This window comes from Aphidius gifuensis, linkage group LG2, assembly GCF_014905175.1.
Source record: "Aphidius gifuensis isolate YNYX2018 linkage group LG2, ASM1490517v1, whole genome shotgun sequence".
Taxonomy (NCBI): Eukaryota; Metazoa; Arthropoda; class Insecta; order Hymenoptera; family Braconidae; genus Aphidius; species Aphidius gifuensis.
Window position 1 is genome coordinate 28,665,933 of NC_057789.1, and position 19,823 is coordinate 28,685,755.

The window sequence follows — 19,823 nt, forward strand, 5'->3', positions numbered from 1 at the left end:
CTGTTGAAGCCAAGGTTGTCAAACCAAAGGTTTCAAAAAGTCCAAAAGCCAAGAAGGCAACAAAAGCACCAACTGCCAAACCAAAATCACCAAAACCAAAAAAAGCTGTACCAGCCAAATTAGCAACAAAGGCATCACCAAAAAAGGCACCAGCAAAAAAAATAAATCATCATAAAAAAAAAATTCAATCGGCCCTTTTCAGGGCCAGCAAATTTTTCAAACGTTTAAAAAAATTATTTAATTTCTTTTCTTATTTTTAATAGGTACAAAATTTAATTGCATTAATTAGTTAATTGAGACTCGAGGCAATTTTTTTTTTTTTTTTTTTCTATTTTTAATTGTTGATTTGGCTTTTTATTTTCATGATGAAAAATAATTTTATTTCCTTTTAAATTAGAAAACAATTTAGTTATTTAAAATTTTTAATTTATTTTACATGAACCTGGTGATCCAACATCACGAACTAGGTAAAATAAAATTTATTGTCATATTATTTCATCATTTTTTTTATTTAATCAATTTTCCAATGAAGAAAAATCAGCAATTGAATATTTTTTTTTCGTTAAAAATAAACTATTGGAATCACTGTGTGCGTTGTTATATTTGACATAAAAAATATCAGCTTACAACAAAAAACTTTCTATACATTTTTACAGCATAACAAAAAAAAAAAATAATTAATTAACTAGAAGAAAAAAAAAATATAAATAACATTATAGGCTTGTTGGTGTTGGATCATTTTGATCATTGATCAAATAAATCCAAACTGGCTCTGTTGAATTGACTCTTCGAGCATGGACCAAACCAATTTCTAAATTTTATATTTTATTATTTTTATATTGATATTTATAATTTGTTTTTTTAATTTTAATTTTTTGATTCATCAGCCATTTGGAGTTGGTCCAAGAATGTGTATTGGAAATCGTTTTGCATTGTTGGAAACAAAAGTTTTGATTGTTCATCTCATTGCAAAATGCAAATTAAAACCTGCTGAGAAAATGATAATGCCACTTCAACTCAGTAAAAAAAGTTTTGCAATGAATGCTGAAGGAGGATTTTGGCTGGATGTTGAAGCAAGAAACAAATGGCCTGGTAGAACTAATATTGATAAATAAATATTACAAGTTATATTTTTATTAAAAATAATAATGTTTTACATGCAGATAAATTTTATTCTATTGTTATTTCGTTTTCTAATAAATAAACAAATTAAATCAATAATAAAAAATTAAAAATTTACATAATTTTTTATAGACATTAATAATTTTTTTTATTAATTTCAAATTAGCTAATGGACAATAATTCATATGATGATTGATGAATAAATTTAAAAACAATTATACTTATGATTGTTTTGACATTGAGCATTAAATAATAAATTTACATAATTTGTTTTTGTTATTTTTTATTTATTATCTTGATTTGAAATTCACAATTTTAGAAAAACTAAAAATCATCAAGTAAATATTTTTATATTCTGCTTTTAACAGAATAACAATTAATTGTTATAGAAAAAAAATTATCTTATAAATATATAAAAATTTTTTAATAACACATGAACACTGAAATTATTTAATAGAAATAAAAGTGTGTAAATGTTGATTGTTTACTGACATGTCATTAAAATTTTCACATATTTTTTTAATTTTGACATTGTCTTCTGACAAGTCAAATTTTTTATCTGCAACTTAAATTATAAATAATTGGATAATGTTTATTATTTAAACATGAGTTGATATTAAGTTAACCATTTTTATATTTTTCTAGCTGTTAAAAAATATCGTGATGATTCATTTTGTATTTTTTTTCCTTTATTGATTTTTAAACACAAATTTATTCTATAAATATTATTTTTTTAGTATTTATTGTTAACTATATTTTTTGTTGTTGTTTATTTTTTTATCAACTGTCATCACCAACTGTCAAATAAATGTAAACATAATAATAAAAACAACAACAACAATTCAGACATGCTGATTTTTTTTAGGCGGAAAAATATAAAACTGTTTCTACTAAACTATTTCTTTCTAAAACTAAAAAAATTAAAATAATAAAATAAATATTTATTAGTTATAGCAATTAATTTTTTAGTTAGTTATTATTAATGATTATTAAAAAATAAAATTACAATCAATTCGATCGTGTCATAGTTCTGACTTCTGTCGCAGTAAATGGCGCTTTTGTCGACTACAGGTAATGGAGAATACTGATTGGCTAGAACTATGACACAACGGCCAATGTGTAACACTTATTTTTTTATCACATAAAAAATATGCCGCTCGATATAAAGTCACAATGGTCACAATCATCAAAACGTCAATCAGTCGATAGCAGTCAACACGTAAGTTCGTAGTGCGAAATAGTTTAAATAAAAAAGCTAGATCTTTTTTAATATATATATAGCATATATAATACAGTGAAATAAAAAAATATTAAACCGAAATTTTATAAACATGACTCAATCTAAAAGATTACGCGAATCAGAGTGGGAAATAAACTTCGCAAAAAGATGTAAAGTTACGAGTCTGCTTTTAACACGTTTTTCTAACGAAATAAATAATAAAAAAGAGTGGGAAAAAAATTTTGCTAAAAAATTTGAAATTACGAGTCTGCTTTTAGCCCGTTTCTTCGGCAAGATAAATGAGGTAAGTTTAAAATAACTGCAGTATACTCTATTCTTTTTGAATTAAAAATATTGGATTATTTTTATTTCTAACACAATAATAAAATAATATTTAATAAACTTGAATTAATTAATAATAAATATAAAGTGTTGCCTATACTGTAGATTGAAATAGCCGCGTTAAATTTAAATAATTAATAATAGTAAATAAAGATATTATATATAAATATATTAATTATTTTTTTTAGATAAACTGTCACAATGGAATACCAATTGACCATGTTAATGATTATTGCCTGGCTGAAATATTCATGTATCTTCCAGCATGTGAAAGGCCAAAAATTGCATCGGGTATGTTAATATTAACACATAAAATAAATTATTTAATTTAAAAAAATTATTTACTAATGACAATTTATTTATTTTTTAGTATGCAAACACTGGAAAAGAGTCCTTGATGATTATTCGTGGTTTAATGTGAAAAAAATTGAATTAACTCATTGGGAAAATGATGATAAGAATTCAAATTATTTATTTAAAAATTATCCAATAGTCTATGGACAATACAATTTTTTAAAATCATTGCTTAATAAATGTGGTCGTTATTTAACGGAATTAGACTTGACAGCATATAGTCATTGTAACATAGTTCCAGTTATCAATGAATATTGTCCAAATCTCGTGAAACTACGAATAAGAATTAAATATATTGAAGATGAAATATTAGATAATGCATTTACAGGTCTTTCTAAACTAAAAGTATTAAAAATTATATTTCAATGTTTTTTAAGTCCTGGTACATATTTACCTGTTACTTTAATCAATTCATTGTTAAATGTTGCTGATACATTGACTGAATTAAATTTATCAAATTGGTCTGGGTGCATGAAAAACGACGCTATATTTCCAGAAGAATTTACTCGAGTAAGTTTAACTTCATATCTATTGCAAAAAAAAAAAAAAGCAAAAATATTATTTCTTCTTTTGCATATATAGGTACTTATGAATTATTTGTTTTGCAGGTGATATCTGAATTAAAGGTCTTGGAAAAAGTTCAATTTGCTGGTATAAACTTTCTCAAAAGTTTAGACGATTATTTTACGTTGATAAATCCCAAACTGTTATGTTATAAAGACGAGTATAAATATCGTGAAAATAGAATGAGCTTAAAAAACATTTATAAAGATAAAAAGAGATTAGATGTGAGAACAATCCGAGTTACTGATGATTTTTTATATAATGTTGCCAATCAAATGAGCCAATTACACACACTACAAATAGAATGTAGATGGATAACAGATGCTGGTGTAGTAGCAATATCAAAGATGAATTATTTAGGAACACTTGATTTTATGGGGTATAATAATAACGTCACTGACTCTTCAATTAAATTGCTAAAAAATATGCTCTTATTGGCCTTACCATTCAGCAAAAAAGTTTCAAACGAATCAGCCATTAAAGTTCTTGAAAATTCACCAGATATGTACTACTTTCGCGTTAAGAACACAAGTGTAACTTCTGAATTTATAAAAAAAGCAGATGAAATAACAAGAAATCGTAAAAAGAAATTGAAAGTAATCATTTCATGTGAAGTTGACATGCCCAACACACCAATTGAATATGAATATTTAACAGTTGAGTATGTTAAAAAAAAGGTATGCAACAAAATAAAAAATTAGATAATTCTTAAGCTATTATAATATATAGCTTGATGACTGACTAATAATTTTTAATCTAATACTCGATTCACTTTAAATTTTAACAATATAACCACTATGTAAATATATTTAAATTTAAGAATAAATATTAATTTTATTGCCATTCAAAAAAAAAAAATTATTGCGTTTAAATATATTAATTCAATAAATAAATGTAAAAAAAATCATCTAAAAAAAAAAAAAAAAATACAGACAGAGAAAAAATCATTATACAATACTTATTTTTATAATTACCTTTTTCAGTATCATTTCTATCAAGATTTTTATATTTCATATATTTTAATTAATAAAAAAATTCAACAAGATGATGTTAAAATTCAGGCATGTTGTTTTTATTAGGCGGGAAAAATATAAAATTGTTTAACTGGAAAAATTAAATAAATGAAATAAAAATATATTTCTTTTTTAATTTATTTAACAATTACTTTTATTGTTTATTTTTTTATACTATACAATAAATATAATATTTATTTATCAAATTTCTTTAAATTCATCATTGTTGAGCCTAAAAATTTGTTTATTATCTTTCCAGAATTAAACTGTCTTATTTTTAATTTTGATAAAAAAACAATCAAATTAATATTTATTATTTAATTAAAAAATAATTTATCGTTAACAACAATGTCTATAAATTTTTAAAATTAACTTTAGGTTATTAATAACAATAATAGTGAAATAAAAAAATACTTTCTGGTCATAAACTTCCTGGAATTTAAATAATAAAAAAACGATAACATACAGAAATTTTATATTCAAGCAACTTGATAACGATTAACGACAACCAGTCTTCAACTCGGTCACGAACAACCAACACGTACACTTTAAAAAATAAATATAATTTATTCTCTTAAAAAAAAAAAAAAAAATATCAATTCAATTAGTTAATAAAATAATTAACAATAAAAAAAAATAAATTATCAACATGGATAAAAATTGGCTAATAAAAAAAGTGATTCCAAAAATTACAAGTGATAATAAAATTAAAAAAATCATCATTAAATTACCAAATAAAACAGCAACATATTTATCTGATATATATTTTGTTGAATTAAAATTTTTAAATGACAATAATTTAATAAATATTGTTGTTAAAAAACCACCAAATAATCCAGTATTTAATGGTCTCCAAATAAATCAATTATTCAACAATGAAAAAATTTTTTATCAGGAATTTATTGATGCTGGTGATAATTTTCCAAGATGTTATTATGCTTATGTTGATAAAAATAATACAAATGATACAGCAATTGTCATGGAAAATATAACAAATCGTGGCTATAAATTTTGTGATGAAATAATAAATATTCCATTTGAATATGTGATATCTGGTGTCAAAGAATTATCAAGATTTCATGGTAAAAGTTATAAAATGAAGCTAAGTAATCCAAATAAATTTTATTCAATAATTAATCAAATTAAAGAGCCAAGATTTTTTAAAAATGGATGGCATGATAAATTCCTACACTATTATATGAATCGACCAATTAAAAATTTACGTCAAAAAAATTATGATGAAGAATTTTGTGACATGATGGAGCAATATTTAAAAAATTCATACGAAAATATTATGATTGATACTATCAATAGAAGAAATGATCTATCAGTATTGTGTCATGGTGATTATGCTGCTCATAATATTTTTTATAAAAAAATTAATGGCCATTTGAAATGTGTTATTATTGACTTTGGAATGTTGAGTTATTCATCACCAGCTGTTGATTTATCAACTCTATTATTTTTGAGCTGTAAAAATAAGGACAGAGTTAATCGTTTTGACGAAATTTTTAAAGCTTATCATGAAGCTTTGATTGAATATCTTGAAGAGGAAAATAATTGTAAAGTGGATTTTTATTCTTATGAGTCATTGTTGAAGGAATATAAACGTAATGCAATATTTGGCTTTGTTATTGCTATTTTTTTAGTGCCTTATTTACGAGGATATTTGAAACCTTCGGATTATAATCTACCGGATGATATTAATTTGGATGATGAGTCATGTGTTGATAAATATTTCAATGCTGGCGGTGATAAATTATCAGATGAATTTGGAGATATGCTGATCGAGTTGAGACAATTTGGTTGTCTGGATCATATCATTAATAAGATTTAGATAATTATCTTTTTTTATTTTATATTAAAATATTATTCAATTTGTTTTTACTGACACTTTAAATAAATTTTATTAAGAAATCTATTTACTATTTTTAATTTTTTATAATAAATGATATCAATAAAAAGATATTATTTATAACAAACTAAAATTGTTACAAATTTAATCTACTGGTATGTTGCAATTGAATTAATTTCTTATCTAATGTACTATCAAATTTCAGCATGGTGTCATTTTACATATCAGCACAATCTGACACCTATTTAAATAAAATGAAATATTTATTTTTTTTAATTGAAATTAATTAATTGTCAATTTGTTTATAAATAATTATCGAGTGAAAGGAAAAGTATTCAAAGTTATAAAAATTTTATGGCCCTGAAAAGGGCCGATTGGTTTATATTTTTTGTTGCTGACTGATTACTTGGAGCTGGTGTACTTGGTGACGGCTTTGGTACCTTCACTGACAGCATGCTTGGCAAGTTCACCAGGAAGAAGAAGACGAACAGCTGTTTGAATTTCCCGTGAGGTGATGGTGGATCTCTTGTTGTAGTGAGCCAATCGGGATGCTTCAGCTGCAATACGCTCAAAGATATCGTTGACGAAGCTGTTCATGATACTCATGGCTTTTGATGAGACACCAGTATCAGGATGAACTTGCTTCAACACCTTGTAGATGTAAATTGCGTAAGATTCCTTCCTCTTCTTCCTTCTCTTGGACTTGTCAGTCTTGGTGATGTTTTTTTGAGCCTTGCCGGCTTTTTTGACAGCTTTACCGCTTGCTTTTGGTGGCATGATGACAGAGAACGATGTTTACTCGACGAGAGTCAAAGTTGGAATTTTTTTTCGATGTCTGGAGCAACCTATATATACACTTTTTTGGTTGGGTTGCGCACCAATAGCGTGACAGAACGAGCAAATATGACAGTTCAGAGGTTACACGCATCATGATTGTGGCGCTGTTGCCAGTTTTTTTTTTTTTTTTCCTTGTTTGCTTCAATAAAATTGTAAACAGCGCACCAATCACGTTGCGTCAATTCTTACAAATGCTCTGTTCTCTCACGTGAATGGTGCGCTCTTTACAATTTAATGCTTTACTTAGACAAGGAAACATGATTATTGCTTGTTTGACTCGTGTGATTGGACAAAATTTCTCAGACGCAATGTGATTGGAGCGCAGTCGCCCCTCGAAAGAGCATAAATACGTATCTGTCAGGCCTCATTTTTTTTATTCTCATTCAGACCGCTGTACACGTCGTGTGTATCGTTTTCTACAAGCTTCTTCAACCAACTCGCATTACATCATGTCTGGCCGTGGCAAAGGAGGCAAATCAAAGGGAAAGTCAAAGACACGTTCAAATCGTGCTGGACTTCAATTCCCAGTTGGACGTATTCATCGTCTTCTTCGCAAGGGCAATTACGCTGAACGTGTTGGTGCTGGTGCACCAGTCTACTTGGCAGCTGTCATGGAATACTTGGCTGCTGAAGTTCTCGAGTTGGCAGGTAATGCCGCCCGTGACAACAAGAAGACAAGAATCATTCCACGTCATCTTCAATTGGCAATACGTAATGACGAAGAGTTGAATAAACTTCTCTCCGGTGTTACAATTGCACAAGGTGGTGTCTTGCCAAACATTCAAGCTGTCCTCTTGCCAAAAAAGACTGAAAAAAGCAGTGCTTAAGCAACAACGACTTCAACAAAAAAAAAACCAATCGGCCCTTTTCAGGGCCATCAAATATTTCAAACTATGAATATACTCTTTAAATTAATTCATTACTGTAGTAAAAAAAATATTAGTTATTAATTAAATAAATATGTAGTACTTATTCGTCACAAATAAAAAGTGCTCAAGCAACAAAAAAAAAAAAAAAACATCTCTCTAATCTTTTTAGATCATTTTACAATAAACAATATTGCCGGTAAATAAAAAATAAATTGAACAATTAAAAAAAAACAAAAGATGCATAGAAAAACCAGACTTGTTACAGAGCAAAAGTATTGATTTTTTTTTCCTTGTATTCAACAGATGTTCAATTGGAAAAAAAAAACGTCCTCAACGATCTTTTACTTCCTTTTTGCATTGTTAAATAAATAATGTTATTTTAATATTGTTTTAAATAACTATTAAATTCACAGACATTCCAAATTTGGCACAGACCAAATCAAATTATGTAAAATATTTAATGTTGTAATGTAAAAATTTTTTTTTTTAATATTTTAACTAGATAAGCGTTATTACGTAAATGATGCATTGACAGCTTGAAAATGCTCGAGTTGTACACAATTGTTGAGTAACTTTGCTGTGTCGTTGCATTGTTTATTATCAAGATTTGATAGAAATGAAGGATGTTTTCAAGTTTGATTAATTTATGGCCCTGAAAAGGGCCGATTTGTTTTGTTGTTGTGTAGTGATTTAAGCACGTTCTCCTCTGATACGACGAGCCAACTGGATGTCCTTGGGCATGATGGTAACACGTTTGGCGTGGATTGCACACAAGTTGGTGTCTTCAAAGAGACCAACAAGATATGCTTCACTGGCTTCCTGGAGTGCCATGACAGCTGATGACTGGAATCTCAAGTCGGTCTTGAAGTCCTGAGCAATTTCACGAACAAGACGCTGGAATGGCAACTTGCGGATCAAAAGCTCAGTACTTTTTTGGTAACGACGGATTTCACGAAGTGCAACTGTTCCTGGACGATAACGATGTGGTTTCTTAACACCTCCAGTTGCTGGTGCACTCTTACGAGCTGCCTTGGTGGCGAGTTGTTTACGTGGAGCCTTGCCTCCAGTTGATTTACGAGCGGTTTGCTTGGTACGAGCCATGTCGAATGTTGTTGCTTGGTTGACGAACACAAGTGAAATGCGATTATCGCAGTTTCGGGCCACAGTTTTGTCAACTCTGGAGCGCTGGTGTGCTGTACGCTCATTGGTTGTCAGATGAAAAACGGGAGAGCACAATTTTTCTATTGGCCGTTGACTGGAAATTGTAAGAACATTTTTTTTTCATTGGCTCAGAGCTAAAAAGTGAGGGTAAAATATGCACGAAAAAGTCCATAAAACCGAAATTTTTTGGGTTCTGCGTATCAGTTTCGACTTGTTCGTCAAACAGTTAACACATTTACTATTCAACATGACTGGCCGTGGTAAAGGAGGCAAGGGACTTGGAAAAGGAGGCGCAAAACGTCATCGTAAAGTATTACGTGATAACATCCAAGGTATCACCAAGCCAGCTATCCGTCGTTTGGCTCGTCGTGGTGGTGTTAAACGAATCTCTGGATTAATCTATGAAGAGACACGTGGTGTTCTCAAGGTTTTCCTAGAAAACGTCATCCGTGATGCAGTCACATACACTGAGCATGCCAAGAGAAAGACAGTCACTGCCATGGACGTTGTCTATGCATTGAAACGTCAAGGACGTACTCTTTATGGATTCGGAGGTTAATTTCAACAAACGTGACCAGCTAACAAAACAAATCGGCCCTTTTCAGGGCCATCAATTAATTAAAACAATGAATATCTTGAATTTCAATACATGCATAAAAAATTATCAATATCATATTACATGTACTTATCTTTTATCGAAAACTAATCGAAGTGCAACTGCATTTGATTGTTATGCATTTTCCGGTACAATCACCAACGAGGACCATTGAATATTTCTAAACTATGAATTTATCTAGCCAAAAAAAAAAATTCATCTAATATTACCGAAATCTCTATTGTCTACGTGGAAATTTTTAATTTTTAGTACATTAAAACATTCGATATTGGTATATAAAGTCGAATGTCGATGTACTCGATACGCCGGGTATTGATATTGCGAGTTTCGACTATCAAAAACTATACGACGCAATACGAACCCTCTCTGTAAAATTATTCTACGCAGTTGATGCAATGAATTCCTTCGTTCTCTCTATAGTCTTCGCTCAGGCTTTAGTATCAGGGTCACTTGGTTTTCCGTAGCAAAAAATATACATTGAAAAATAAATACAAAAAAAAAAACAATTACACAAAAATAAAAAACATGGTTGAAGATACGGCAACAGCATCGTTATCAACACCAGAACCAGTTGTCAGTCTTCCACCGATAACACCACCAATCACCAAGAAGACTGATGCAGTGATTCATCCTTCTCATCATCATCATCCAACAATTGAATACATGGTCAACTATGCCATTATGGCAACACAGGCCGACAATCATCATGGATCTTCACTCCAGGCTATCAAAAAATACATAGCCAACGCCTACAATTTTGATGCCAACACCAAGCATGGATTGTACATCAAAAAATACTTGAAACAAGCTGTCAGCAATGGTGACTTGATTCAGACAAAAGGACATGGTGCCATGGGATCATTCAAGCTTGCTAAAAGATCAAAAATAACTGGAAAAATATTGGCATCAAAGACACCATCACATAAAAAGCCAGATGAAAAAAAAAAGACAACATCAAAAATTATTTCAAAAGAAAAAACATTGGCTACAAAACAACAACAACGTGTTTGTAAGATGTTACCAAAACCCAGAAAAACAGTGGCTTCCAAAGGACATGCACTTCGTAATTAAATTCAATAAATTTTAATTTATTGATAAAAAAAAAAAATCAAAATCAAAAACCAATCGGCCCTTTTCAGGGCTACAATTAATTTAAACTATGAATTTCTTTGATATTTTTTCCCATTAACATGTATATTTTTTTATCAATAATTAATATATAAATTGATAAACAATTAGAATTAAAAAAACAAGAGAAATTAAATTGTTTTATTCGTTTTTTTATTGTTGTAATAATTACATACGCATGTGCAAGTTTAATTTGGATTTTTATATAGCTCTTCTTGTGCCAATTGCAACAAAAATAATAGTTTATAATTAAAAAAAAAATATCTAGAAAGTAATATAATTTTCTTAAATTAATTATTTCAAAAATAATTATTATTTAATTTATTTATAAGGTTATTTAATTATTTATACTGTTATAAAAATTAGTCAAGATACCATTGATTCTGCTCACACAGTGTCTTGGAAAAGCTCATTATTTTCATATTTTTAACTGAAAAAAAATTATTAAAATACTTTTAAAATTAAGTTTATAGATTAGTCAATTATTATTTAAACTTTTTAATTTGTTTAAATAATTTATATTGTTGTAATAATTGGATAAATGTTGTAACGATGATCCTGGCAAATATTCTTCTCTCACTCATCGTCAAATTCCACGTTGTTGATAAAAAAAAAAATTTCTAAAATTGATTTAAATTATTAACAAAACATTAAGCTTTAAATTAAAAAAAAAATTATTAATAAATATTGATAACTTTATGAGTTATAAATTAAATAGTGTAGATTGTTGATGTCGATTTTAAAATGAGCTGAAGGAATGATATGCTCGAAGCACTGCTTGTCCTCTGCACGGTCCGCGCTTGTTTACGAAACCGAAAATCAATAACTTTTTCGTCTCTAATTCTCACCGTACAGCGCTACGTTCTATAATATTCGTATTATTACAAGTAAAAAGTAAAAAAAAAAAATCATCATCATCATGACTGATAAAGTTGCATCACCAGTACCAGAAGTTGCTTCTCCAGCAAAAGCAGAAGTTGTGAAGAAGACTGCTGCTGTCAAAGCATCAAAGGCCAAGTCACCAAAAGCACCAAAGGTACCAAAGGCTCATCCAAGCACTGCTGATATGGTACAAGCTGCTGTCAAGGCTCTTGCTGAACGCAATGGATCATCACTTCAAGCCATCAAGAAGTACATGGCTGCCAATTACAAGCTTGACACCGAGAAACACGCTCAGTTCATCAAGAAGTATCTCAAATCAGCTGTTGTATCTGGTGATCTTGTACAAACCAAGGGCAAAGGTGCATCTGGATCTTTTAAACTTGCTCCAGCTAAGAAACCAGTTAAAGCTGAAGCTAAACCAAAAGTTGCCAAAAAACCAGCATCACCTAAGAAGGCAACAGTTGGCAAGAAACCAGCCGCAGCTAAAAAGACTGAAACAGCCAAGGCCATCGCCAAAAAGGTCACTTCACCAAAGAAGCCAGTTGCTGCTAAAAAACCAGCTGCTGAGAAGAAAGCTGTTGAAGCCAAGGTTGTCAAACCAAAGGTTTCTAAAAGTCCAAAAGCCAAAAAAGCAACTAAAGCTCCAACTGCCAAACCAAAATCACCAAAACCAAAAAAAGCTGTACCAGCCAAATTAGCAACAAAGGCATCACCAAAAAAGGCACCAGCAAAAAAATAAATCATCATAAAAAAAAAATTCAATCGGCCCTTTTCAGGGCCAGCAAATTTTTCAAACGTTTAAAAAAATTATTTAATTTCTTTTCTTATTTTTAATAGGTACAAAATTTAATTGCATTAATTAGTTAATTGAGACTCGAGGCAATTTTTTTTTTTTTTTTTTATTTTTAATTATTGATTTGGCTTTTTATTTTCATAATGAAAAATAATTTTTATAATTTTATTTCTTTTTAAATTAGAAAACAATTTAGTTATTTAAAATTTTTAATTTATTTTACATGAACCTGGTGATCCAACATCACGAACTAGGTAAAATAAAATTTATGTTCATATTATTTCATCATTTTTTTTATTTAATCAATTTTCCAATCAAGAAAAATCAGCAATTTTAACATTAAATTGAATATTTTTTTTTCGTTAAAAATAAACTATTGGAATCACTGTGTGCGTTGTTATATTTGACATAAAAAATATCAGCTTACAACAAAAAACTTTCTATACATTTTTACAGCAAAACAAAAAAAAAGTAATAATTAATTAACTAGAAGAAAAAAAAAATATAAATAACATTATAGGCTTGTTGGTGTTGGATCATTTTGATCATTGATCAAATAAATCCAAACTGGCTCTGTTGAATTGACTCTTCGAGCATTGACCAAACCAATTTCTAAATTTTTTTTAATATACTCCATCATTTTTCTAGCAATGAGGCGATTTTGTTCATAAACATCTGGATTATTTGCATACTCTTCCAGCTGTAATTATAAAAAACAACAAAAATAATTAGCTTATAATTTTCATTTGAATAATATTGATGGTAATTACCTTCATCCAAACACATTCAGATATTTCTTTATCACATTTTTTAATATCAAATGTAACTGGACTTAATCTTGCTACCATGTAAATATCACTGCAACCAAATGCATAATTATGAGCATGACGAAATCCAACAAGTGATTTAAATTTTCCAGATATTCCAGTTTCTTCAAGTAATTCTCTTTCAGCTGCTTCCATTATATTTTCACCTGTAAAATATAAAAATACATTAACCAGCTATCTGAGGATTTAAAAAATAATAATTAACAAATAAATATTAATTATTATTAATTAAATAATAATAAATAAATAAAATTGAAATGACAAACCTGGTTCAACATATCCACCAGGTAATTTCCATCGACTTACTGGTAAACTTGAATGTTTTTCTTTAATAACAAGAATTTCATTTGTCAATTCATTTAATACAAATGCACCAACTCCAATATTTGTATGTGCATATGGTGGTATATCATAATTTGAATCCAATAAATGATATAATGTTACAAAATTTTTTTTAGCATGATGAAAATAAAAACCTTCATTTATCAAATGTGGTATCCAGTCAGAATTATTACGTTCAATTTTAAACCATACTGTTTTTATATTTTTCATTTTCCATTTTTCTAATGATGCTAAAAAAAAAAATAAAAACATTTATTAATTAATTACAATAATAACAAAACATAAATCATTAATTTTTTTCATAAAAAAAATTTAAAATATTAATTTTTGTATTTTTATTATTTAAACAAATTGTAATAGAATTTTTTTTTTTTTTTTTTTAAATAATTATTATCTTGATAATGTTAAATAAACAATTATAAATTCATTATTATTATTATTATTTATTAAAAGAGGGTGGGGAGAGAAAACAAGTATTTTTTTGTGAGAAATCTATTTAATCGTCATTTTATAAACGACATCTGTTGACAAGCTAAACAACCAGCTAAAAATACTAGTCAAAAAAAAAAAAAAAATAAACAATTAAATTTATTAAATACCTCGTAAACAGGTGACAATATTATTGACATCACATGGTTCCCTGGTTGAGTCAATATGTACACCACAATGATGATCAGTTTTGCCAAAAAATTCTTTAGCAACAATTGTTTGTGAGCTCATTTTACAAATTTTAATACGTAACGAATGATAATACGTCAATGACAAAGCTCTACAAAACACACCAGCCATTCCTAAACTCACACACAAACATAAATAACAAACATGTACATGTATCATCATCATCAGCATGTTTAAATGTGTGTCAATGTCTAGACCTAGATATCACAAATCATAATCAACACTAAATTGATAAAATAAATATTAATAAACACACTGATTTTTATTCAAAAATTCTTCAATATTATTATAAACTTTTGTCTTTGTTTTATCATTAGAAATAATTGCTTGACACAAATGACAATAATGTTTTGATGAAGAACCAAAATAACCATGTTCATTAACAACATCATAGTAATATCTCCATAAATGATACTCAATATATTTATCATAATTATTATTTAAATAAATTATATAATTAATTAAATCATTTTCTGTATTAAAATCATTAACATGTATGTATGAATATGGTGGAAGTAAATTTCGACAATTTTCTTTTGTTGGTCCCATTATAATTGGCACTGAATATTTATCATATGCATTCCAATATATTTTTTCAGTTAAATATTCATCACAATTTGAATTTTCAAATGATAAATAAAATTTATAGTCATTTAAATATTTACAATCTTTTTTAAAATGACCTGGACATAATTTTTTATTACCATTTAAACAATTGCCAATAATATTTAGTTGATTATTGGTATCATTTAATTTCGATAATATATTTAATATATTTCTAACGTAAAGCCATCTTTTCGAATTTTTCGTTGAGCAATTACTTCCCATAATTGCTACCAATTTTTTTTTATTATTTATATTTTTAGATATTGATTTGTTTGTCATTGATGGATTATATTTTTTGGGGATTGTTCTGCCATATGGTACTGGCACATCACTGTTGGATCTGTATGTCATTGACCAGTTGAATAGATTTTTATACTCTGGCCAGATTTTTGTATGAAGTGGTGATTCATCTGTTAGAAAAACCCATAATTGTTTATTATTTCTACGTTTTGTTTTTGATAGAAATGACACTTCAATTGCATCAAGTCTTGTCATTTTATGAAGATGAAATAATACTGCATCAGACTGCTCAATTCTTGATGAATCATATGTCATGTCACACTCAACTGAACAATTATCAAAAGGCGAATATCTGTTGATTGATAAATATATTTTTAATTTTTTTTTTTAAGCTTATTTTTTTTTCAACACAATTTACCTTTTTAAATTATCGAAACGATTTATGTGTCGATTTTCAAGACTTTTTCCATATTTCCAAATTAAAATTAATGGCTTATTTGTATTACTCGGTTTTTTTTTATAAATAATTAAATTATTTTGGTTAATTTTATTGACAGAATTTTTCTGTAAATTATAAAATAAGTTTCATTAATTTTTGGTAATTAATTATAATTTTTTTTTTTATTTACCTTATTTATATTATAAATTTTTTCTTGTCTATGATAATAAATAACGATAAATAATATTTGAAAATACATAAAAACAATGATAAATATAAAAAATTTTTTATTTTTAATAATTGACATTTTAATTAAATGTTTTTTTTAAAAAGAAAAAATATATTTATTGAGTTTCCAAAGTTACAAAGTTCTATTGTTTAATCAATAACATTGGCAAATTATATATAGAATTTAATTGAAGTTACGGGTACGCTACATGTACTACTAAATTTTATCAGGGAAAGTTGGGAAAACAGAAAATGTCAACTAGCTCATTGAATAATAATAATAATAATAATAAAAATAATAAAAAAACAAAAATAAGTAAAGATAAAATATCATCAAATAATGGATCAGTTGTTATGAAAATTAAAAATGATGGTTCAGAGAATGGTGGTGGTGGTGGTGGTCCTCATCATAGATTTATTGATGAAACTGCTGAAGAAGAAAGTTCAGATGATGAGCCAGAATCAGAGAGTGAAGATGAAACAAGATTTGTCAATGATGAAACACCAGAATTACCATCAGAATTTTGGCAATTACAAAAACTTATTAAATATACTAAAGCTGGTAACCAAACAGCAACAACTGTTGCATTATGTTTACTAAAAAATTATCAACTTGATAGTCGGGTAATTATTATTTTACTATCTATCAATAAGTAGAACGCAATAATTATTTTACCTATTTTTTTTATCACTTCAGTTGAATAAAAAATATTATTTTTTGTATTTTTAAATTTTCTAATTGTTTAGTTAATTTTTATTAAAATAATATACACATTTTCTTGGAAATAAATACGTAAATAAAAAAATTAAATAGTTTATTAATTAGTTAATGAATATTTTGTATTTTCTTTATATAAAAATTTATTTAAAACATTTTTTAGATAATTAAAAATTGATTTAATTAATTTTTCTATTTTAGCAAATTCAACGTGCAATAAGAGAAATGGGAGGACTTGAAGTATTAGTTAATCTTCTTGAAACAAAAGATATAAAATGTCAGCTAGGATCATTGGCAGTATTAGCAAGATTAGGAAATTGTTATGAAACACGTAAATATTTAATTGATCTTGGAATAGTTTCACCTCTAATTAAAATGTTAAAACAACAAGCAAGAGATGTGAAAATTCTAGCAGCTGAAACAATGGCAAATGTTGCTAAAATGAGAAAAGCAAGAAAACAAATTAGAATTAGATCTGGAATTGCTCTAATTGTAAAAAGAATATAATATATAAATTAAAAAAAAATTAATATAATTTTTTAAATAAATATTATTTGATTTACAGCTTGATGCGATGGATGTTCCTGATAATATTTTACATAAAAATCCTGATCAACTTAATGAATCAGAACAACAACATATTTCAGTTGCAATAGCATGTGCTAAAGTCGTTGATGCATTAAGTAGTAGTCCAAAAATAAAAGAGCAACTTAGAAAACACGGTGTTGTTTTTTTTATGAGTAGATTTTTAAAATCATCACATATTAAATTAATCATTCCAATCATGGGTGCAGTACAACAATGTGCTGACTTGGTAAACAATTCAACTAATAAATTCTCAAAAATATATATCTAAAAATTAATTAAATTTACAGAATGTATTTCGTCTGGCATTTGAACAAATGGAAATAATAAATGAGATAATAAAACATTTACAAAACAGTGAAATGTTGGAAAAAAAAAATGACACAAATCAAAAGCCAAATGACAATGATGATGATGGTAATAATAAAAAATCAAATGAAAATAATGAAATAATAAAATTACAAGAAAATTGTGCATTAGCAATATTTAAATGTTCATCAAATAAATTAACAAGAGATATGGTTAGACAATCTGGTGGTCTAGATCCACTTTGTAGATTGTTACAAAATAATAAAGTTAAAGAAAATAAAAAACTTTTAGCAGCTGTTACTGGTGCAATATGGAAATGTGCAATAAGTCCAGAAAATGTACAAAGATTTAATCAAAATGAATTGGTATTATCATTGATACCACTACTTGAAGAGAATGAAGATGATGATGTGTTGACAAATGTTGTTGGTGCATTGGCTGAGTGTTGTGTTGATCCAACAAATCGACATGTATTGAGAAACAACAATGGTCTACCAAAATTAGTAAATACTTTTTGCATTTAAATAAACCATCAAATTGTTTTTTATAATTTTATTTATTTTGTCATTTAGATTAGGCTGCTGAGTGCAACATATGAGCCACTGTTGGAAAATCTTCCTCTTGTTATTAAAGAATGTGCTGAAGATGAACAATGTATGGATATTATAAATGATTCAACACATTCACTTGATGGTGTTAGACTTGTTTGGTCATTATTAAAACATCCAAGTAATATTGTTAAAAAAAATGCATGTTTAGCACTTGTTCCTTGTATTAAAAATGCAAAAGATTCATCAGAAATGGTACGTGCATTTGTTGGTGGTCTTGAATTAACAGTATCATTACTTGAAAGTCATGATAATGATGTATTAGCTGCTGTTTGTGCGACAATTGCTGCAATTGCTGTTGATTCAGAAAATCTTGGTATTTTAACTGATCATGGAGTTGTTAAAAAACTTGCTGATCTTGTTAATACTGTAAATACAAAAAATTATATATTTTTATTTTAACTCATGTAAATGTTATTTGGATGATAAGTTTTTCTTTCCTTTTTTTTTATAGGAAGATGAAAATTTGAGGGCAAATTTAACATTAGCAATTGCATTTTGTTGTGAATGGGAAAATAATAATTATGAATTTGGGAGACTGAATGCAGTTGCACCACTTGTTAGCTATGCAAATAGTAAAAATAAAAATGTACTTAAGGGTGTTTCTATTGCATTTTATCATTTAAGTAAAGAGCCATTAAATTGTATTACAATGCATACGTGTGGTGTTATTAAACATGTACTTGAACTTGTTGGTTCAGATGATCCAGAAGTACAAATTGCTGCAGCAACGACTATTAGAAATATTAGAAAACTTGCATTGACTGCTGAAAAAATGCATTTTGGTGAAATGTAAATTATTTTTCTCATTAATTTTTATTTATTTTATCAGTTTTCTTTTTAATTTTAATTTTGAATTATTTATTGCAATTACAGTAATACTCTTGAAGAAATAAATTATCATGCTTAAATAAAATTATTTTACATAAAAAATTTGCAAAAAAAAAAAAAAAAACAAAATTTTAATCAAGCCAGAATCAGAATTACGTCCCTCAGTTAAAAACTGTGGTAATCATGGAAAATCAAGTGTAAAATTTTCTTCATTTTCTGACAAACAAAATTTTGTAAATTTCATGATATATATATACTAAAGCCCACTAATCATCTCCACCTGTGAGAAAATAATTTACTCAATATTATCTTTTCAAAATAAAAATAATCACAAAATAAACATATCATAAATACAAAAAATTAAACATATTAATTATCAAAATTTTCCATACAATATTATTTAAAAATTATTTATAAATTATTTATCATTTTTATCATCAATAACAAATAAAATTTAATAATCTTATTTTAAATTTTAAAATGGCGACAAGTATTATTCCCGCCACTAAAAAAATGCATTTATTTTTTTTTTTATTTATTAATTATTTATAGTAGCTTGTAGCAAAAAAAAAATAATAAAATATAATTATACTTATTCAATACTGTATCGACATTAAAATTGCTTTGAAAAATTATAATTTTAATTAATTACTGCTG

The 19,823-nt window shown here is 27.2% G+C and overlaps 7 protein-coding genes and 1 pseudogene across 7 annotated transcripts; 5 read left to right on the forward strand and 3 right to left on the reverse strand.

Annotated features, from left to right (window-relative positions):
* Window positions 1–512: 512 nt before the first annotated feature.
* LOC122850165 (nudix hydrolase 6) lies at window positions 513–14,731 on the reverse strand. Its single transcript, XM_044149237.1, has 5 exons — window positions 14,524–14,731; window positions 13,849–14,154; window positions 13,526–13,728; window positions 13,323–13,455; window positions 513–766 (listed from the first exon to the last, which is right to left on the reverse strand). Exons 1-5 carry the CDS (start codon window positions 14,711–14,713, stop codon window positions 714–716), a joined length of 885 nt encoding a protein of 294 aa, XP_044005172.1. The 5' UTR covers window positions 14,714–14,731; the 3' UTR covers window positions 513–713.
* On the reverse strand, window positions 6,703–7,268 carry LOC122850213 (histone H2B). Its single transcript, XM_044149297.1, has one exon. It carries the CDS (start codon window positions 7,244–7,246, stop codon window positions 6,872–6,874), a length of 375 nt encoding a protein of 124 aa, XP_044005232.1. The 5' UTR covers window positions 7,247–7,268; the 3' UTR covers window positions 6,703–6,871.
* On the forward strand, window positions 7,715–8,133 carry LOC122850208 (histone H2A-like). Its single transcript, XM_044149292.1, has one exon. The coding sequence runs from the start codon at window positions 7,756–7,758 to the stop codon at window positions 8,131–8,133; it is 378 nt and encodes a 125-aa protein (XP_044005227.1). The 5' UTR covers window positions 7,715–7,755.
* LOC122850222 (histone H3) lies at window positions 8,866–9,312 on the reverse strand. The gene has a single exon (XM_044149303.1). It carries the CDS (start codon window positions 9,274–9,276, stop codon window positions 8,866–8,868), a length of 411 nt encoding a protein of 136 aa, XP_044005238.1. The 5' UTR covers window positions 9,277–9,312.
* The window catches only part of LOC122850177, a 40,096-nt pseudogene continuing 29,856 nt past the window's right edge, over window positions 9,584–19,823 (forward strand).
* On the forward strand, window positions 10,352–11,077 carry LOC122850192 (histone H1-like). The gene has a single exon (XM_044149272.1). It carries the CDS (start codon window positions 10,478–10,480, stop codon window positions 11,021–11,023), a length of 546 nt encoding a protein of 181 aa, XP_044005207.1. The 5' UTR covers window positions 10,352–10,477; the 3' UTR covers window positions 11,024–11,077.
* On the forward strand, window positions 11,931–12,835 carry LOC122850176 (histone H1-like). The gene has a single exon (XM_044149251.1). It carries the CDS (start codon window positions 12,000–12,002, stop codon window positions 12,699–12,701), a length of 702 nt encoding a protein of 233 aa, XP_044005186.1. The 5' UTR covers window positions 11,931–11,999; the 3' UTR covers window positions 12,702–12,835.
* Window positions 16,275–19,533, forward strand: LOC122850092 (armadillo repeat-containing protein gudu). The gene is made up of 7 exons (XM_044149104.1): window positions 16,275–16,739; window positions 17,035–17,325; window positions 17,399–17,647; window positions 17,709–18,230; window positions 18,300–18,704; window positions 18,790–19,127; window positions 19,212–19,533. The coding sequence occupies exons 1-7, from the start codon at window positions 16,368–16,370 to the stop codon at window positions 19,243–19,245; spliced, it is 2,211 nt and encodes a 736-aa protein (XP_044005039.1). The 5' UTR covers window positions 16,275–16,367; the 3' UTR covers window positions 19,246–19,533.